A 22,500-nucleotide genomic window follows, 5' to 3' on the forward strand; every position below is an offset into this window, starting at 1 on the left:
GTTACAACGATCGGCAAGCTCTACGAAGTAGGAGTCACGTGACCTCTCAAATGCGCTACTCGCAAATTATTCAAAAAAAGAAAATAGTACAAACACACACTGTACATCAATTTAAAGGCCATTTTACTGCTCATTTAACGACACAACTCTCAAAGGTGAAAGAAGAGTTTGGAGAAGAAAAAAAAAAGTTACCAGCTTAGCTAACTTCTCCAAATATACACATTGCGGAAATTTGAAAAACAAGCGATCCTGGAATGCCACGTCAACTTTGCACTCAAAATTGGGTCCCCTATCATGTTGCTATGGAATTTGGATGCTCCAAAGATCTGTAATGGAACAAGACAAAGTGCGAAACGTTTGATGCCACATGTGATTGAAGCAACCCATAATCACTCTAAGTTCCAACCATTTAAGCAGGAGCTGTCAAAGAAGACTGAAGATAAGGTTCACCTGGAAATTGTCAAGACCAGGCGAGCTGGCGTCAGTGCCAGAAAATTATAAAAACTGTCTTACTGGAAACTATATAAAGACGAAGATTCTCCGGTTATGTTGAGAGATCCGGAGTAAATTTGTCTGTCCAGAATCTCCTGTGCTGGCACATACAATCTGTTTGTTTGTTCAATAAATGTTTTAAAATTGTACTGACGTTGTGTATCTGTATCCACAGAGGGAATGGATGGATGGAGGCAAGGGATGATGGACCAAACTGATGTTTGTAATGGCAAGACAGCAGACGGCGGTGTAAGTTACTTCTTTTTTTTCCATACAGCTGTTGTCGTTTTTGAAAATAAAATTACAAACTGATATTCAAGACAATGTCAGGTGATAATGTAAATGAAGTACAGATATAAACGTGTGTTCTGTTGTCAATTCAATCTGACAAAAGTTTAAAATGTAACCTTCACCTCGGAGTGGTTATGCCGAGCACTGCCCGGAGATACTTGGAGACGCACCCCCTGATGGAGTACTCCAGAGGCTGTTAGGAGAGAGTTGTTTCCAAAAGCCAAGCTCATTGCAGATGCAACAGGGAATGTAATGGCAGATGAAGGAAAACCAGGTGCAAACTCATTCGTTCATTCCTTACATCTTGTGTTCACTCTGAGATTAGAGGATTGTGTATTCATGAACAACTGGGTAACTTTCTGGGAATCCATTTTCCATCCATTCATCCCTTCCCTCCATCCCATCCATCCCTCCCCCCCATCTCTTTGTTTGTTCCAACTCTCCCACCCCTCCTTCCTCTCTATCCTCACTCTCTCACCCCTCTTCCAACCTTCATGAAGTGATAAACAATGGAAGGTTGTGACAAGTTCCCACAGGTGGTTGGTTGTGTTGTGGTTTGGAGGTGGTTGTCGTGTGCTCTGGTGTTTGTGTTGCGTTTTGAGCCCGGAGTGTCGGGGAGTGTGCGGGTTGGGCAGATGGGCACTTTTATGGTGGTCAGAGCTGATGCTGGGTTTGATTCAGCGGTTTGAATTTTGGGATTCAGCTCAGGTTGAGAGATTTCGGGGCTTATCGCATTTTGGTTGTGAAACGTGCAGAAATTTTTAAAAATAAAATAAAAAGGCACGAAACACTGGTGTCTCCCCCCATTTATAAGCATTGCAGCTGGTGTGCGATGGCCTCTAGGGTTTCTTGGCCTGAGTTGAGTTTCGGGGTTTGGATTATGCAGCGGGTCCGGCTGCTGGAGGGGCGTTCGTTTTACTGATTTGGCAATATTTGGCACTCCGGGCATCTCCGGGCACCGTGGGACCTCCTCGGAGAGATCCGGTTCCAGAGCGGGTAGACAGGGTGGTCGCCGCAGTTCGAGTCGCAAACCTCAAGGGAAGCCCATGTTATAATCTCTTTAAAAATGGTACGTGCTGTTTGAAAATGACGGATGGTATTGCTATCCTGTTTGAACGCACCCAATTTCGTTCAATCCTGTACTAATACCAGCAGATGGGACCATACGCCTGCTTCCCCTAAAGTCCCTCTCCTGAATGGAAATCGAGCTCCCCTCCCTTCAAGTCCCACTGCAAAATACAAGTCCAGAACACCCCCTTCCCATCCCCACTTCCCGATCCTCTTCGCTCTCAGCCCCTCCTCGCACCCCCTACCTCCCAGAGAGTATATTGACATGTGGTGAAGCGTCGCTCTCCTCTTCCCCCTTCCCCCCACCCCTTCCTCACTCTCCCCTTCTCTCCCTCCTCTCTCTTGCTCCATTCCCCTCCCCTCTCTCCCTCCTCTCTCTCCTCTCTCTCTCCCCTTTCTAGCTCCCCCACCCCCCCTCGCTCCTCCACCACATCTCTTCTCTCTCCTCTAACCCTCCCCCTCTTCAACCTCCCCCCCCCTCCCCACCTCCTCTATCTATCTATCTATCTCCCCTCACTCCGTCTCTTAATATTTCAGTCAGCTATGCGATGGGTTTTATTTGCTAGTGGTTAATATAATACTTTTTTTCCTTATTGAGTATTTCGGGTAAACGTAAAAGCAGCTTGAAGCAACTCTCGCTGAACTCGGAATTGCTGGCTGTCGCACATGGATAACTCTGTGACACGGCGGGTCGCTAATCGACCGTGAACGCCAATAACTCAACCACGTGACTTAGGGTCTTCCGTCTAATGGAAACCGGTTACCTAAATGGTCATGTGATCTAATTACCGGGGGACACGCCCTCGGTACGCCTTGCTCAAACCTGATCACCTTACTGGATCAGATGCAGCCGAGCGTAACTGCCAAGGATGTACCGGCTAGGAAACAGATCGTTGGGGGATAACGTCCCGGCTAGGCTCGGATAAGGACCATGCTGGACCAATGAAGGAAAAGACGAAAATGAGATGGGAACATATCAATACAAAGCATTTATTTACGATCATGCGAGGAAAGGTATGTGACACAGTGAATGGGGTTTATTATTATGTACAGCAGGGACAGCAAGGAATTTGTGGGATGCGACAAAAGGCAAGCAATTCACAAAAGCAAACACAGAGCAGACTTATCCCATTATATTGTTATAGATTGGGTGGTGGCGGGATTCGCACCCCACTCTTGACAGCCAAATCTGGTCTGGCATTTCACTCGCCGTCGAGTCTGGCATTTCACTCAAGCCGACTGGCAGGGTCTCCGAGCAGCCATCAAACTTACAGACTGGTCTCCTATCACTACTTTCTCAAACATCAACTCATCCTGGGAATTCTTTCAAAGAAACTTGCTCTCCCTCATGCACAGATTTATCCCCTCTCGTGTTCAGTTGTCTTACCCTTCCTCCCGCCCTTGGTTTACTGAAGCTTGTGGTGAGGCAGTTGTCCTGAAACAACTTGCCTTTGCCTCATGGAAAGCAAACCCAACTGAGGGCAATCTCAGTTCTTTCCACAAAGCTCGGAACAAGTGTGTAGCTACCCTCAGGAGAGCCAGAAAACAACATCTTTCTCATCTCAAGTCTGAACTCTCAAACCTCTCTCCCTCCTCAAAATCCTGGTGGCGTTTAATCAAATCTGTTTCTGGTGTATGTTCCCCCTCCATCCCCTCCCTTACCTCAAATGGCCGCACTGCTGATTCCACACGTGATAAAGCTGAATGTCTAAACTCGGTGTTTGCAGCTAAATCTTGTGTCCCAAACCCATCACTATCTCTACCCACTTTACCCAGTCGCACCCAACTGTCCCTGGACTCTGTATCCTTTTCTCCTGACAAGGTGGAGAGCTTGCTTTCAAACCTCGAGTCAGATTCTGCAACCGGTCCAGACGGCATCAGCCCACGTGTCCTCAAAGCCTGCTCTTCTGCTCTTGCTCACCCTCTCTCTGTTCTATTCACCCTCTCATTTTCCCAAGGTCATCTGCCATCTGCTTGGAAATCTGCTAACATCACCGCCCTGCATAAAAAAGGTGCAAAAACAGATCCCTGTAACTATAGACCAATCAGCCTTCTCCCAATCATCAGCAAGGTTATGGAATCCATCATCGCTTCAGACATGAAATCCTTCCTCTTCTCCAATGGCTTGATTTCCAATCATCAATTTGGTTTCAGACCAGGTCACTCTACCCTAGATATGCTGCTACTGCTCTCCCATCAATGGATGGAGGTCCTCAATGCCAGACAGGAAATCCGAGCCGTATCCCTGGACATATCACGTGCTTTTGACACAGTCTGGCACCTGCCCTACTCACCAAACTCTCTTCCCATGGTATTCAAGGCCATCTCCACTGATGGCTCACAGACTTCCTCTCCTGTCGTAGTCAACGGGTGGCCGTAAATGGAGTTCTTTCATCCCGTCTGTCTGTGCAGGCTGGAGTTCCTCAAGGTAGCGTTGTGGGCCCTGTTGTTTTTCTGGTTTTCATCAATGATCTCTCGGACTCTCTGGAAAATCCTCTATTTCTCTTTGCCGATGACTCAACCCTCTGCCGTACCATCTGTCATCCCTCAGCCCGGCAAGCTTAGCAGCTTCTTCGCTCACTGCAGATCTGGATAAAATCACAAACTGGTCCAACACGTGGAACATGTCTTTCAATCCAGACAAATCTCACACTCTCACTATGTCTCTTCGAAAGGACCGTTTACAAAACCCCCATCCACTTTCTCAACAATCCTCTGGAAGAAGTCTTTCTTTCAAGCTTCTGGGTCTCACTATCTGCCATGACCTTTCCTGGGAAAGTCACATTTCCAACCTTGCCTCAAAAGCCAGTCGCCGACTGGGAATCCTCCGTCGTGCAAAGTCCTTCCTCGGCCCTCTTGAGCTCCTGACCACTTACAAAGCTTTTGTCCGTAGCCTGATGGAGTACTGCTCTCCCCTCTGGGCTGGTGCTCCTGCCTCCCACCTTTCTCGACTTCACGCTGTCGAAACCAGGGCTTTTAAGATCATTGGCATCTCCCGCAATGAAGCTGAGTCTTTGGGCCTCTCACTCAATCACCGCAGGTTGGTCGGTGGTCTTTCTGTCTTCTACCGACTCCTCTCCAGCCTTGCCCCCCCTGCTCTCTCTGCGATTTGTCCCAACCACATTTCCACAGGGCGCTCAAGGTCCGCCAACAACCCCCTTCTGGTAAAACTACCAAAATCACGAATCACTGCTCATCTTCACTCTTTCATTCCTCTTTTTTTCCCGCATTTAGGAATAAACTTCCTCACTCTATTCTTTCCCATTCTTCCCTTCAGGCTTTCAAAACAGCTGTTCACCACCACCTCTTATCTTCCCCCATCCAAATCCTCGATCTTTTCTACCCCGATAATCCACCCAAGCCCACTTCCTTCAATTCTCCTGCTTTCCTTCCTGAAAGTCCCTTTAATGTCCATCTTCCCCTCGCCATGTTCCCCGTCCCATCCCCATCCCTCTCCCTTCCACAGTTCACCTGTGTCTGTTCCCCAATGTTTTGTCCCTTCCACTCCCGCCCCTCTTGTCTCATGCCTCCTTGCTGTGAGTTGTGTGTTAGCTCTCATACGAGCCTCGACCAAGGTATACAAAAAAAAAAAAAAAAAAAAAAAAAAAAAAAATGTTGAAGATTCGACGTCACTTCAGCCGCTGTCACACCTTGACGATTTAGCCAGCGTATGCCGATTTATGAAAAATTTGTCTAAAACGCTGGCACACGTTGAATACGTTATTGGTACGTTTTGTATACGTTAAGACCACGCTGAAAAAACACTGCCATAAGTCATAGTACGCTGGCTTTAAACGTTGTACTTTTGGGTTGTCCTAAAATTTTTGCATACTTGAAATTTTACGACGTATGCCGGCGTATGACTCACACGTTCTGCTATGCTGGCCATAAGTTGTAGGCACGTTATGCGATCGTTGACACACGTCGACACACGTTATTTGTAAGTTACTCATAAGTCGAAACACGTCGAGGTAATGTTTAGCGTACCCAAAACTTATTTCTAACCTATGAGTAACGTTTTGTAAGCACGCTACACGAACGTTGTTCACACTTCGCTACACGTTACTTGAAAGTTCCTCATACGTCGAAACACGTCAAAGTAATGTTTAGGGTACCCGTGACTTATTTATAACCTATGAGTAACGTGCTTGGGAATTATTTGTAAAGCATGTCCTTCGCACAAATACGTATGTAGACGTATTTGACGTCTTCAGGACGACCACAGAACTTAATGAACGTGTTTCTAACTTACAGATACCGTATAATGGCGTATTGGCAGCGATTAAGGGAATTGGAATATAAAAAGGGGCTTCGCAGGAGGAACCCATCTTTTTTTTAAGACTTCGTGGTGAGTACATGTCCATGTCATTCTGAGAGATGGAGGATACGGCAACACTGAGACGATAATACCTACCTGTCCTCGAACATCAACATGACCTCATCGAGTTGACACTGCACCAGTTGCGTGCCAATAGAGCCGGGAGAAGAAGACGTGAACGGAGGAGAAGGAACTGGGTGAGACCATGGATCGGGAGGCGACGCCATTACGGCCTATATGAGCAGCTCATGGTGGAACTCCGGAACGAGAACCATGCATCCTTCATCAACTTCCTGCGAATGCCCCCAGCGATGTTCGACAAGCTGCCAGCCAGAGTGGGTCCAAGGATAACCAAGCATTATTATTAAATCATTTCAATAGTCCAGTGGAAGCGATTTAACTCGTTCAATGGAAACGATTTCAATTGCAGAGCACCAGCATCCAAAAACAATAGGCGAGTGACAGCCATTTATTAAAAGTGAAGTTGCAGCCTATGAATAGAAAACCTCACGTAATCGTCGACGATACGCTGCCACGCTATGCATACGTTAGACTATCGTTGGGCATAGGTTGTGGACGCCTAAAACACGCCAATCAATCGTTGGTATAACTTATGTATAAGTTATCGAAGCGTTCTGTGTTCATTACTAGTACATTATGCATTTGTCCAAGTCGTTTTGAATACTTTTAAAACTGAAACAAAAAAATAGTTCATCGTGGGAATGAGAAAAAAAAAATTAGCCGAAAAGAACATCGAACAATGGTGCAAAGTAGTCTCCTATTCGTGGACGCAACGAGGATCCATCATCATCCACACCCTCCCCATCACGCTCACCTACTACTACTGACATGGACATACTACTACTAGCAATACTACTACCACTACTACTACTACTACTACTACTACTACTGATAGTATTGACATTGACATCTACTCAACATGGAGTCTGAAAGACTGACGGGTTCCTCTTGTGAAGCCCATTTGTATATACCAATTCCCCTAAACGCTGCCAATACGCCACTATACGGTAGATGTAAGTTAGAAACACGTTCAGTAAGTTCTGTGGTTGTCCGGAAGACGTCAATCAAATTTGTCTACATACGACAATGTGCGTTTGAGATACGTTACACATAGGTTCAAAGCACGCCACTCATGGGTTCAAAGCACGTCACTCATAGGTTAAAAATTAAGTTTCGGGTATGCTAAACATTACCTCGACGTGTTTCGACTTATGAGTAACTTACAAGTAATGTGTGTCCGACTTGTGTCAACGATCGCGGAGCGTGCAGAGAACTTATGCCAGCGTATGCAGAACTTGTGAGCCATACGTTGAGTACGTCGTAAAATTTTCAGCATGCTTGAAATTTCACGACGTACTAGACGTACCACGGAATATGACAGCGTACTTCCTCGTTTTTCAGCGTGCTCCTAACGTATACACAACTTACCCATACCGTATTCGATGTGTGCCAGCGTTTTACACAAATTTTTCATAGGTCGGCATACGCTGGCTAAATCATCAAGGTGTGACTGCGATGTTGACACTTCCAATTTTCAGGTGGTTATGATTTAAATCTGCGTGCGGCAGGTTTTTAACAGGCTACGCCACGAGTTCGTCGGCGATACGGGCAGCGCGCTATGCCTAAGTTAAACTATCGTTGGGCATAGGTTGTGAACGCCGACAACAGGCTAAGCATTCGTTGGTATAAGTTATCTATAACACAACGAAACGTTCTGTGCCCGTTACTAATATGTTATGCATACGACCAACTCGTTATGAATACGACCAAAACTTAAAAAACCCTCAAAACTTCAGCGTACGCCAACGTTTTACATACATTTTTATACGTTGCCATTGCTGGCTAAAACGTCAAGGTGTGACAGCGCATTTATCAGCACCGCCGTCTCAGGGGTTATAACGCCGACTGGTTCGGCACAGGTCTCGGGTTATGCGCCTCAGATGACGATACAAAAGTACACCTGTGCCTTGCCAGTTGGGGAAATAGACCCCGGTTACAGACTGGGTTTGTCAGAGACTGGGCGAAGTCTGCCAGTCCATAACCATTTTGGTTTTAAATACAAATCGAGCGAATTGTTCCTCAGCACGGCACGAATAAACTCAAGGTGGCAACTTTCATATGAATCAGCCAGATTTATTGGGGACACATCGGGGAATACGACACAAGCAAAACATTTACGAATGTTATAATTAATCTATGACCCGCTCTTAACTAAGGAGCTACGGATTACGGGTTTCGAAGGGAAACCTAGCGAGATAAACCTGAGACAACATGCAGACAAGACACAGAGTACTTGGTGATGCCTCATGGACGAGGGGAAAGTGTCAAAGGCACGAATGCAGCTCGTGACAAGCCGATGTCAACGGATTCGAGCACCCAAGCTCGAACACGCCGCGTGGCAAGATGGCGGCGTCGTCCTTTTGTCGCACCACTCAGGCACCAGCCTCAGCACGTTCAGCCCCCGTAAGGTCGACGGCACAAGAGCGAAAGATCCACGGTGTGCTCCAGCTGGCTTTTCACAAGGTCCAGCATACAAATCCAGGCCTGGCCTGCTCACCAAACTAGGCCAAATCGGGGTGTTGGGCTCCGTGGTTGGATTCAGGATGAACCTGGGGACGACCTGCACGCTGGGTCCATCGCCGAGGAGGAACAGCCGTCAAGTCACTCCTCATCAAGCAGATCGCAGACTCGACACCAGCAGCCTCTCATCCAGCAGAAGGCAGACTGACCTCATACAGTTCCTCTTGCCTTTTTCACGAAGCCGATCGCAGACAAACACAGCCGTCCCTTACACAGCCGATCGCGACTCGACACTCAGGCAGTTACTTCCTTGCCTTCCCGGCGCTCGTTCTCTGGACCCTCCCCCAGGGACCCGTGATTGGTCCATCGCTCGAGATTGCAGCTGCCCTCCACCAATCGGCTGCCGACACGTCTCGCCGACCGACCCTCAGAGCGCTGGGCGGGGCTAGTTCGGAGAGGGGAAGGAAAAAAAAGAAGCAAGGCGCCTCCGGGTACACCACCACTGTATGAACACTGGACAGCCCGCTACATCTCCCAACACACAGGTAACGTCCAATTACCGAACAAGCTGGCTAAACATGCATTTAAGGGGGAATCTGGGCTAATCCTATATTTAATAACACACTAAGGGCCATTTCCACAACAATATCTTCTACAATCTTAATTTAGGCAACGACAGGCGCCACATACACACACACAGACCCGATGAAGATTAGATAGCCAGAAGGAAGGAGAGCAGATGAGAACTAACAGCCTCTCAATACCTGGCGTGGTCATTCGACCACGCAACCCAGTGCGCTTGGGGGACGCTCCGCTTGAGCGATCCCACCTTAGGAAATGGCACGCTATCTCTTGCTTGATCACTTTGCCAGGGCTCGTGGAAATGTGTACTCCGCACTGGTCCAGGAGAACGGCTGTCGCATACCAACCCCGAGTGCAGATGCAGCGACAGGCAGACAACGAGGTGCAGCGAAGACAGGGTGAGGCAGAGAGGCGGAGCAGTGTGCACGGTAAACAGACTGAGACTGTGTGAGCCAGGCAGGCGGGAGGAAGAAGATAGAGAGAGAGAGAGAGAGAGAGAGAGAGAGAGAGAGAGAGAGAGAGAGAGAGAGAGAGAGAGAGAGAGAGAGAGACAGACAGAGACAGAGAGAGAGAGAGACAGAGAGAGAGAGAGAGAGAGAGAGAGAGAGAGAGAGAGAGAGAGAGAGAGAGAGAGAGAGAGAGAGACAGAGACAGAGACAGAGAGAGAGAGAGAGAGAGAGAGAGAGAGAGAGAGAGAGAGAGAGAGAGAGAGAGAGAGAGAGAGAGAGAGAGAGAGAGAGAGAGAGAGAGAGAGAGAGAGAGAGAGAGAGAGAGAGAGAGAGAGAGAGAGAGAGAGAGAGAGAGAGAGAGAGAGAGAGAGAGAGAGAGAGACAGAGACAGAGACAGAGACAGAGAGAGACAGAGAGCCAGAGAGAGAGAGGGGACGGCTTTGCGATCTGTCTTTTATAAGCCCCGGGCGAAGGGTGCGGTGACGACCCGAAGCGATGCACCGTCATCCGAATCGTGCCCTTCCATTGGATCCCAGCCCTGCCCTGCCAGGCTCCTGGGGCCGGAAGCGGCCTCATTCGCACATCCGGCGCGACACGGCCTTTCACCGAACTACCGGGCCGTGTTCTGACGACTGGACAAGGGTCGTGTCGATCCAGGGAAGCCCATTCGGGGCACCCACGGTGAGCTGCGGTAGGTGCTTTTAACGTGCTTGGCCCGTCCCCACGCCACGCGGTCCGAGTGGCCTGGGCCGCGCAACACGCTCGTTTGATAGCAAATTGCATCGATGCATGAGATGCGTGGAGAAGCGGGGTGATTTTTCCTGTGTGCGGGAGATGTTGGTGGTCGAGGTGGTACTTCTGGTAAGCGGAGGTTGAGCAAGGTGAGACGCATAGTAAATCGGCACGCAGATTCAAATGAAAGGGCGTGCCATACCCGTCTTGTACAGTGTACTGTAGGTGGAGAGTTTCTCATAGTTGTGATTTTCACAGGCGGCCGCCTGGGTGCGGTGCCTGCTTTGATTTGCATCATGGATAAAAGGAAAGGGTTGGAATGAAAATCAGGATTGAATGGCAGACAGAGATACAATTAGACCTAGCTATAATACCCACGCAACGCACTCTGTCCCGTTAACCCATTAGACATGAGGGGAAGGTCTGACTGCACGAATATTAACGAAATAACTACCTGGGGATCACTTGATGTTGGGTGCCGTTGCCTTAGAGGCATGCAGTTTTGCAGAACCGCAACAATATTCTGGGCAGGACCGTAGATTTGTGTGTCATCCGAACAAAGTGTTGTGGTTTAAAATCAAACGAACTTACGAGTTAGAGGATAACATGGTTGGATGTTCATTTGGATAAATACTGCACTGATGGAATGGACACTTGTATGGTGAGAAACACAACAGGTACCAAATATAACGGAGGAAAGTGTTTAATTATCATTCAAGCTGAACTATAACAGGAACATTGTTGTTGTTGTTGTTGTTGTTGTTCAAACCTTTGATGAGTGAGGAGTAATCATCAACGAACTCGGACTCCACCTTCACCTTCACAATAAAATCTGAAAAGAAAAACATCAAATTCAAACTCAACTTTAAGGAGAATTTATAAAGAAAATCTTCATCACAAGAGATTATCCAGAAAATTTGTTCCTTTTTAATTCCCTGAAAAATATCTTTTTGAAACGACTTGGAAAAGTAAAGTGATGAATTGGTTTTGGTTACACGAAGTTAAGGAAACAACCCCAACAATCTCTCTTGGTTAACATTTACGAACCTTAGGGCGTCATACGTCCGGTTTTTCTCGGACACATCCTCCTCTTTGGTCCTCGAATCTCTGTCCGGCCGGGTTTTGTAAATAAAAATATCAGGTTTTTTTTTTTTGCCATTTTTTTTGCTTTTGCATTTTCAATGAAATAAATCTTAAGATTTGGGATCCTATTTTTTTTTAACCTTATTTAAACGGTTAAACCATTTTTGTACATTTTCTTCTGGTGATAAAATGCGGTTATAATATCATGTTTGAACCACGACAGTTTGGTACAAATCTGCGCAACTCAGTCATGGTATAATGGATGTGTTCGAACGTCGGCACTCACACATCCACTTCCTGTCCAACCTCGCAGTGAGAGAGAGTCCAGTGGCATGCTCAGTCTGCACCATAAGCACTTGTTTGATTTTCTTTCCGACTTCTTTATTTCATATTTTATTTTAGTACTCCCAAGCACGATGCCAAAACTAAAGACAAAATCCTGTGTTTTGTAAGTGGTCGAGAAGAATGGGAAGCTTGGTACGTAGAGCTCGTACACATACGTCTCTGTAGCAATTAAAGGTGCTATTCACTTACAATCTCATGTGGACTCTGACAAGCACAATATTTCCAGTAATAATTCAGTATTTCAACTGCGAGAACGGTAGTTTGTAGTCAAAATTAATTGAAGTGTGGAACACACCTCATGAGACTGCCGATGCGATTCTTCAACATGCAAAGGGAACTCTTTTCAAGAGTGCCCCTCTCCGGAATGTCCTTTTTTGAAAGTTCAAATGTAGTAACCCTTCTAAATCTCTTTACCCCAAACCCAGCCCCCTCCTCGACCTGACCCCCAAATGCTCAGCCTTTTTAATAACAATTCTTGAACTATAGGCGGATCCAGGAGGGGGGTTGGGAGCGCACCCGGTGCATGCTCCCCCGAAACCCCTCTCCCCCTAAACCCCTCTCCCCCTCCCAATCAAATTCCATTGGGACCATACTCTGTACGGAGCGTCGGTGCTGCCGAAGCAGTCTCCTTGGGCTATTGGGCACAATCCTGGACGGGTCACCACTCCGACGCAGGACACTTGAATAGCTCAATCATCCCAGCAAACTGGTACTCATTTTGCCGACCTCAGAAGCATGACAGACTGGGTCAACCCCACCTGGTATTAATTCAACGGCTAAAAGCTGGATTTGAACTCAGGACCCTAGGATCCCTAGCCCACCATCCTTTCCACAAGGCATGCAATCTAATAAAGATTCATCAAATATTTGTCTGTCTGTTTGTTCGGGTTTTTTGCAAGGACTACTGGACCGACAACCACCAAATTTGGCACACAGCCCAAGTCCGATCCAGGGATTGTCCTAATGGTATTTTCATCCACCACCTGAGCCTTTAAAGATCACTTTCTGGCTTTTCTATTTATATGCAATCTCATTGGTTAACAGATAGCACGTGACATATAACACGGCCAAAGGCCAGCACACCTAGTTCGTCGAGTTGTGTCTTCCACCCATTGGCTCACTGCACAGCTGGCCGGACTCCACACACAATTGGAACCTAAATAAATCTAATAAATAAGATTCATCAGATGTCTGTCTGTCTGTTTGTAAGGACCGCTGGGCCGCCAACCTCCAAATTTGGCACACAGACAAAGTCCGACCTGAGGGTTGTCCCAAGTGTATTCCATCCACAACCTCACCCTTTAAAGACTCCAAAGAACCATAAAACCTTTTTTTTAACATGCTTGGGAGATAAGACTCTTTAAGACCCAAAGACCCATAGACCCATAAGATAATTTAATTCCCCGAATACAATTGAGACACTTTAAAACCTCGAATACATCAAAGACCCTTTGGACCCCAAAGACGGTTAAGATCCCTAAGATTCTTGAAGACCCCTCAGACCCTGAAAACCTTTTAGTCTTTTGAAGACCCTTAAGACCCCTATGACTCCTTAGAGCCAGAAAGCCTTGAAGACCCTTAAGAACTGAAAGACTCCAAAGACTCTTTAAGACCTCAAAGACCCTTAAGTTCACTTTACCCATTGGTGTTCTGGCTTTCCTGCCTCCTCCACAGTTTCTACCCCACCCCCACCCCGTCAGTTCTCCTGCCCCCGATCCGCCTGCCCCATTGTCAGCCCAGCCGGCTCTCTTGGTTCTCAGTACTCCCCCCCCCCCATTACATTTAAGAAAATGTTTAAAGTGTTGAATTATGTTTCTGTTTTTGAAGTGTACCAATACATTATGCCAAAAATCAGACCTATTAGATACTAAACATGGTTGAGAAAGAGGGATATCAATTCGGTATGTATTTTCTGTCGAGTTTCTGTTATTGTCATTTTAATTTCGTGAAGGAATAACAACAACAACGGCCAAAGCGGAACAACGTAATTCGTTAAAAATGGCGAAAATTCAAAGAATTATTCACTGTTTGTTTTTCAAAAAATTCCGATTCAAAAGACCGTGATGGGCACGCAGAAAGAAGGTAAACAGTTCAACCGTTCCAATTTGGTTTTGTAACTTCAATAACTGGTAGAGCCTTGTCAGTGTGTTGGAATTGTGTAATGATGATGACGAGTACGCCTTTTGCCGTGTTCTTGGTATAAATATACCTTTTGTTGGTTTGGTCCGTTATCGTGATCGTGAACTATCCAGCACTGAAGAAAGAGAGCACACGGTGTGTGTGTACTGTATGTGTGTTTTAACGTAATGTAACCATTTGTTAGTGTACAAGAGATCCTGAGTTCTTATCCCATCCTATTCCTAGGGTCCTGAGTTCAAGCCCCCGTTGGCCACTCAATTAATACACCAGGAGGTTGACTGCGCCTGTCATCCTTCCGAGGTCAGCAAAATGAGTACCAGTGTGCTGGTTGGTAAGGGGGACACTGCATCAGCGGCATAGCAACCAATGACGCAACCAGCAGCCACAGGGGGAGAGAGAGAGAGAGAGAGAGAGAGAGAGAGAGAGAGAGAGAGAGAGAGAGAGAGAGAGAGAGAGAGAGAGAGAGAGAGAGAGAGAGAGAGAGAGAGAGAGAGAGAGAGAGAGAGAGAGAGAGAGAGAGAGAGAGAGAGAGAGAGAGAGAGAGAGAGAGAGAGAGAGAGAGAGAGAGAGAGAGAGAGAGAGAGAGAGAGAGAGAGAGAGAGAGATCCCATCCTATGAACGTTTAATTATTCTAATTATTATTATTTTTAAATCAAAACTAATCGAAATCTGAACATGAATCGTGAACATTATGAAATTATAAGCCATTAAATAACTTATTCAAATAAATCCATGGTATGCACTGAGCCCATGATGACTTGTGTGAAAGGGAAGTAAACATCAAGGGGGCTTTAAAGATGGGGGGGGCATCATTCTGTGTTGACAGAAGTTGAAGACAAGGAGAACGATGATGAAAACATAATAGGGACAGAACAAAGAACAGACACATGTACGTGTGATCGACACCGAACTGGACATGAATGTTCAGCTTGAACAAAGTCCCATTAAATGAGACATAGGAGATTATAATCTTGTCCGTGCAACGGATGATCTTCAGTTCAATGTGATCATGAACAGGGAAGCAGAAATTAACTTTAAATTTACAGCCAAACTTTACAGGGACAAGCGCAGATCATCTGGATGCAGGAAAAGATTCTGTTGCCGTGACTGGTTCAAAATGTTTGATTTCATATCACATTCGAAGGCAGATGATGGTCTTTATTGCCTTGATGTCTGCTATTGGCTTAATGGTTAGGGTGGTGGGCTTTGGATCCAAGGGTCCCGAGTTGATATCTCGCTCGGCTGTTGAATTAATACCAGGTGGGGTTAACTCTGCCTGTCAACCTTCCGAAGTCAGCAAAATGAGTGCCAGCTTGCTGGTATCCTGTGTCGGAGTGGCGACCCGTCCAGGATTGTGCCCATTAGCCAAGGAGACAGCTTAAGCAGCACCAACGCTCTGCGCAGAGTATGGTCCCAATGGATGGATGGATGGCTTTGCCTGTCATCTTTTCCCAGACACTGCACACCGCCGCACAAACAAATCGATAAGTGAACCTTTGCAACATTGGAAAGTTGCTGATGTTGAGCTCAAATCACGTTCGACATGCGACGATCGTAGGATGTCCATGGACAAACTAAAATCATGTCAAGGAACACAGAACAATGCATCGGAACGGATCGACGCAACACTCTTCCGTGAAGCTGCAGCTAACATTGAATAAAACAGAAAGATAATTGGTTCACGAGCGCCAGCCAGTGACCACTACATTCGTTATGTCTGTGTCTGTCTGTCCAGAGCATAACTCCGTGGACTTTGACCCGATCTTGATGAAACTTGGTTATGTGTTCGATATCAATGTCGAGTTGTGTTTTCCTGGATGAGGGTGTGGCTACGCCCATTGTGGGCGGGACCACGCCCAAAAAATAGCCATTTTCAGGGGGTCGTCGGATTAAAAATCTATCTTCTCCGAGGGAATTGACTGAACGGAATGGGTTCTTCGGTATTTAAATAGCAAAATGAATTATCTAAAACTTGTCGTTGTCCGATTTTTCATTTTCGTTCCAAGGTCAAGGTCACAAGGTCAAGAACTTAGAAAATTGTGAATTTTGACATAAAAATCATACGATCGCCCAAACTTTGAGAGCGAGGATGACAATATTTTTTATGCATAATCTTGAGGTCATTCCCCACCGAAAGTCTTGAAACCATTTTGCTCTATCTCGAACACCTTGCCCGTGGCGCCCCTTCAAGTTTGTTTTTATGCTGATTTCATCAAAGTCTGGTTAATCCGAGGAGTGCGAAATGCCATAAAGCCTATATGACGTTATATTGTTCCTGGAATGTTCCAGATGAAGTTTTGCACCAAAGGTCATAATCCTTGACCTTTGACCTTTAAAGGCCACAAAGGTCAAATTTTCAAAGTTGTGGGAATCGAACTGGGTTTTCGACCTTCTTCGACGAACTAACTCCAATAAGCTATAGCATGTATCCTGTTTCCTTATTTTAATGTCCACAAGATTGTTTTGTGACCTTTAAAGGTTATGCAAAGGTCAAATTTTGAAAGTTGTTGAACGAAACCGGGTTTTCGACATTCTGCAGCTAATAACTTGTCACTCGTACAACATCATGTTGATCATTTTTATAACTTGGTCAAACATTATCACATTGTCTCATCCTTGACTTCTGAAACAATCTACATCGTCAAATACCGCCCGTGAACCATCGTCATCTTCAGACTTGTAATATCTATCGTTAAATCGTTGGAGTTTTGTGGCAGGCAGGGGCATCGAGAGGGGGGTAAGAGTGGTTGCTCCCTTGGGGCTTGGGGTCGGTTGAGGAGCCCGAGCTTCTTCTGTAACTGCAATTTTTGACAAATGTAAGAGAGAAGTGGGTGAGGGTGTGGGTGAGCGGTGGGTGAGGGTGGGGGTATGGGTGAGGGTGTGGGTGAGGGTGAAGGTGAGGGTGAAGGTGTGGGTGAAGGTGTGGGTGAATGTGTGGGTGAGGGTGTGGGTGAGGGTGAAGGTGTGGATGAGGGTGTGGGTGTGGGTGAGGGTGTGGGTGAGAGTGAAGGTGTGGATGAGGGTGTGGGTGTGGTTGAGGATGAGGGTGAGGGTGAGGGTGTGGGTTAGGGTGTGGGTTAGGGTGTGGGTTAGGGTGTGGGCGAGGGTGTGGGTGAGGGTGAAGGTGGGGGTGAGGTGGTGGGTGAGGATGAGGATGTGGGTGAGGGTGAGCAAGTGGGTGAGGGTGAGGGTGTGGGTGAGGATGAGGATTTGGGTGAGGGTGAGGGTGAGGGTGAGGGTGTGGGTGAAGGTGGGGGTGAGGATGTGGGTGAGGATGTGGGTGAAGGTGGGGGTGAGGGTGTGGGTGTGGGTGTGGGTGTAGGTGAGAGTGGATGAGGATGAGGGTGCGGGTGAGGGTGAGGATGTGGGTGAGTGTGTGGGTGTGGGTGTGGGTGTGAGTGAGGGTAATGATGTGGGTGAGGGTGTGGGTGAGGGTGAGGGTGAGGTTGTGGGTGAGGGTGTGGGTGAGGGTGTGGGTGTGGGTGAGGGTGGGGGTGTGGGTGAGGGTGAGGATGTGGGTGAGGGTGTGGGTGAGGGTGAGGGTGTGGGTGAAGGTGGGGGTGAAGGTGGGGGTGAAGGTGTGGGTGGGGGTGTAGGTGAGGATGTGGGTGAGGGTGTGGGTTAGGGTGAGGGTGTGGGTGAAGGTGGGGTTGAGGGTGTGGGTGAGGGTGTGGGCGAGGATGTGGGTGAAGGTGGGGGTGAGGGTGTGGGTGAGGGTGTGGGGGTGAGTGAGGGTGTGGGTGAGGATGAGGGTGTGGGTGAGGGTGAGGATGTGGGTGTGGGTGTGTGAGGGTAATGATGTGGGTGAGGGTGAGGGTGAGGGTGTGGGTGTGGGTGAGGGTGAGGATGTGGGTGAGAGTGAGGGTGTGGGTGAGGGTGTGGGTGAGGGTGAGGGTGGGGGTGGGGGTATGGATGAGGATGTGGGTCAGTATGAGGGTGCGGGTGAGGGTGTGCGTGAGGGTGTGGGTGAGGGTGTGGGTGAGGGTGAGGGTGGGGTGTGGGTGTGAGTGAGAGAAATGATGTGGGTGAGGGTGTGGGTGAAGGTGGGGGTGAGGGTGTGGGTGTGGGTGTGGGTGTGGGTGAGGGTGAGGGTGAGGATGTGGATGTGGGTGAGGGTGTGGGTGTGGGTGAGGGTGTGGCTGTGGGTGAGGGTGTGGATGTGGGTGAGGGTGTGGATGTGGGTGAGGGTGTGGGTGTGGGTGAGAGCCCGACATTGTCTGCCTCGGGACACGTGCTGGCGGCTCTCGATGCCCCTGCACTCAGAACACACAGGGATGAAGACAGTGACGTACATGCAGCAGCAGCTTCACCAAGGGCATAAACACGATTTAATTGATATTTACAACAGTTTAGAATCAATTACAAAAAAGAGACACCACAAACACACGTTACCCACCTACTCGGCGAAATTACATTTTTCATCACGATGTAAAAAATTTGCACTCCCCCTTCACCAAGATTCCTGGATCGCCGCCGGGTCCAGTTCATAAATCAACATAAAAACCTCTCTCAGCACCGAAGGATTCCGAAGGTGTCGAGGTGATAATAACAAACATAAAAGAGAGAGTAGTATGTGGTGAATTGAAGGTCGTGACGTGTGTTCACATGTTGCACGGCTCGAGCACGGAATAGATAAAGCTAAGATTCCACTCGGTCGGGGGGATTGTCCCAGGGGCATTGTCGTTTACGGCGGCGGTTCACTTGGTGCTCATTGAATGGTGAGAATTGAGAGTATATCGGACTCCGTGCTTATACTGATTTATTTTGCGGTGATTAGTTGCGCGTGTATACCTTACTGCTTATGTACTCCTTGCTGCACCTGTATTCCCTGATGTGCCCGTAGAAGCGGCTTCAATCAAATGGAATAAAGCCTAAACTCTGAAGGTTCTTCTCTCGTTTTCATTTCAATTTATTCCATTTGGTTTTCTCGGCTCTCTCGACCAACGATGGACAAGATCTACAAACCAGAGAGGTTTGACGCAGACCCAAACGCGACTGACTCAGAAATGAAATGGTCGCATTGGTTCCGTTCCTTCTCACACTATCTGACCATCATCGAAGAGGGAGCCGACAAATTGGCCGCCCTTGTGAATCATGTCTCGCCCGGCGTATACAGGCTCTTCTCGGAGTGTGACACCTACGAAGCAGCGATCGACGTGCTGCAGGCTCTCTACGTGAAGCGCAAGAACGAGGTATACAAACGACATCTTCTCAACACACGCAAGCAAGCAGCCGGGGAGACAATCGATCAGTTCCTGCAAGCTCTGAAACAGCTGGGAAAAGACGGCAGCTTCCGGGCCGTAAACGCCGAGGAACACCGAAATGAAGCGACCCGAGAGGCATTTATCCAAGGACTCAGATCAGCCCACATACGGCAACGCTTACTAGAGAAAGCGCAACCCACTCTTGAAAAGGTAGTCGACCAGGCTCGAGCGATGGATACGGCTCAGCAGCAATCTGAGTCATTTGGGACACCGATGCTGCTAATGAACGCCGCTACGGTGGAAACTCAAGGAACCCCACAGACACAGACACAGCCTGACACAGGGGATGGAGAAAAACCCGAGGAGTCGGATACCCAGACCTCGTCAAACTCCTCAGCAACTACTCCGGTTGGTAAATGCTTCTTTTGTGGGTACAAAAGACACCTCCGCCACAAATGCCCCGCCAGAGATGCCACATGCATGAATTGTGACAAGAAAGGGCATTATGTCAGGGTATGTAAATCTACTCTAAGGAGAAATAAACCCACTTCTGCGGCTCTCTACTCACAAAAGAAACTAACTGCAGCCTCACCGGGGAATCTATCCAAGGCTATCATCAACGTACGAATTAACGGGCATATGGCTGAGGCTCCGATTGATACCGGTAGCTCTGAAAGTTTCGTCAACAGCTCGCTAGTGAAGGGCAGGAAATGGAAAATCCACCCGACAGACAATACGGTATGCATGGCCGCCACATCACTACAGTCCCGCGTACGAGGGTACTGCAATGTTGAATTGGACGTAAAAGGGTACACGCATCGGGATGTAAGGGTACTGGTGCTTCGTGATTTATGCGCAGACGTAATTCTGGGTGATAATGTCCTCAAGCAGCACACGAGCGTCGAAATACCCTTTGGAGGAAGCAAACATCGTCTAATTTTAAATGCTTTGACCACCGCAGAGGTAACGTCCCCCCAGCTGTTTGCTAACTTGTCGCCGGTCTGTAAACCGATAGCGATCAAATCGCGACGATATACCACTGCTGATATGAACTTCATCACTTCAGAGACCAAGCGATTACTGGAAGAAGGAATTATAGAACCGAGCGATTCGCCATGGCGCGCACAGGTGTTGGTCACCGCCAATCAGAATCATAAGAAACGAATGGTTGTCGATTATTCCCAAACGGTCAATCGTTTCACCCAATTCGATGCCTACCCTTTGCCGCGCATAGACGAGATGGTCGAACGCGTGGCCAATTATAAGATATTCAGCACCATCGATTTGCGAAGCGCCTATCATCAAATTCCCATCCGAGAGGAAGACAAACCTTACACCGCATTCCAGGCAGGTAGACGCCTCTACCAATTCAGGAGGATTCCGTTCGGTGTCACGAATGGAGTAGCTTGCTTCCAACGAGTTATGGACGACATCATCTCAGATGAAAACCTCAAAGACACTTTTGTTTACGTGGACAATGTCCCAGTGTGCGGTAGGGATCAGGGGGAACATGATATGAATCTGGACAGATTCTTGAGCATTGCCAGAAAATATAATCTGACCCTCAACTACGAGAAATGCGTATTCTCGGCAAGGTCAATTGACCTTCTCGGCTACACAATAGCCGACGGCACGATGAAGCCTGATCCTGAACGATTGCGCCCACTTCGTGAGCTACCCCCACCTCAGGACCTGCAGACAATGCGCCGGGTGATCGGCATGTTCGCTTACTATGCAAGATGGATTTCCCAATACTCCGAGAAAATACATCCCCTAGTGCATTGCAAAAACTTTCCACCAGATGCCGCTGTTGTAACAGCTTTCCACAGCCTCAAGGATGATATCAGTAAGTCCGTGGTATTATCGATCGATAGCTCGGTGCCCTTCGTGGTGGAAACGGACGCTTCAGATCACGCGATAGCTGCTACCCTTAATCAGTCTGGGCGACCCGTCGCGTTCTTCTCGAGAACTCTCTCTGGAAGCGAGCAGAGACACTCAGCAATAGAGAAGGAAGCGTACGCTATTGTCGAAGCCCTACGTAAATGGAGACACTATTTACTGGGAAACCATTTCACGCTTGTCACGGACCAATGATCCGTGGCATTCATGTTTGATGGGAAAAATAACGGGAAAATTAAGAATGAAAAAATTATGAGATGGCGGATAGACCTAGCCTGCTATAGTTACAACATAGTTTACCGGCCCGGGAGGGAAAACCCTGCTGCAGACACCTTCTCTCGGGTCTACTGTTCGGCGACAATCAGTCGGGCTTTGCAAGACCTCCATGTGTCTCTGTGCCACCCAGGGGTAACCAGAATGGCACATTTCGTGCGCAGACAAAACCTTCCCTATTCTATCGAAGATATTAAACAAATGAATGCTTCATGCCCTGTTTGTGCTGAACTAAAACCCAGATTCTATGGCGCGGCTTCTGGCAGATTTATCAAGGCCACTTCTCCCTTCGAGAGACTAAACATTGACTTCAAAGGGCCCCTGCCGACCGAGACAGACAACAGATACACATTCACTGTTGTTGATGAGTATTCAAGGTTCCCTTTCGCATTTCCGTGCTCGGATATGACCTCGGGCACTGTCGTGAAATGTCTGTCTGACCTCTTCGCTATGTTTGGGAAACCTTCGTACATACATTCAGACAGAGGGCCGTGTTTCATGTCGGCCGGGCTAAAACAGTTCCTATTAGAGCACGGCATCGCAACTAGTTGAACGACGGGTTACAACCCACAGGGTAATGGGCAGGTGGAACGATATAATGGAGTTATTTGGAAAGCCGTAACTCTGGCATTGAAATCAAGAGGACTGGGCCCCGAGCGGTGGGAGGTTACCCTTCTCGACGCTCTGAATTCCATACGCTCTTTGCTCTGCACGTCCACCAATGCAACTCCTCACGAACGAATGTTTACTCACCAACGACGTTATGTTGACGGCCAATCGGTGCCCAACTGGCTAACCTATCCCGGAACAGTGTTCATGAAACGCCCGGTACGACAAAGCAAGTATGAACCCATGGTGGAGGAGGTCGAACTCATCGATACTAATCCAGAGTATGCTCATGTCAGACTTCCTGATGGCAGGGAGACCACTGTGTCGGTTCGTCATTTGGCTCCCTCAGGTACTCCTCCCGCAGGTACACCACTATCTGGCACTCCTCCCTCTGACATCCCCTCCCCAGGTGTTCCCCCCCCAGGAACTCCACCCGAGAATGGTGGCGACGGAGCTGCCGCGTTCCACCCGAGAG

At 47.9% G+C, this 22,500-nt stretch overlaps 1 protein-coding gene across 4 annotated transcripts in view; it reads right to left on the minus strand.

Moving 5' to 3' along the window:
- LOC147009322 (uncharacterized) overlaps positions 1-22,500 on the minus strand; it is a 72,584-nt gene that overhangs the window by 22,599 nt on the left and 27,485 nt on the right. For all 4 annotated transcript variants that reach the window (XR_015052832.1, XM_085861880.1, XM_085861882.1 and 1 more), the window contains exon 4: positions 11,243-11,305. Coding sequence is in view for 3 of the 4 variants with exons in the window: in XM_085861880.1 (XP_085718006.1) it covers positions 11,243-11,305 (63 nt within the window). In the remaining variant the exon portion in view is untranslated. The remainder of the gene's footprint in view (positions 1-11,242; positions 11,306-22,500) is intronic.

Source organism: Eptatretus burgeri, chromosome 17, assembly GCF_056783735.1.
Source record: "Eptatretus burgeri isolate ZD-2024b chromosome 17, Ebu_testis_v1, whole genome shotgun sequence".
Taxonomy (NCBI): Eukaryota; Metazoa; Chordata; class Myxini; order Myxiniformes; family Myxinidae; genus Eptatretus; species Eptatretus burgeri.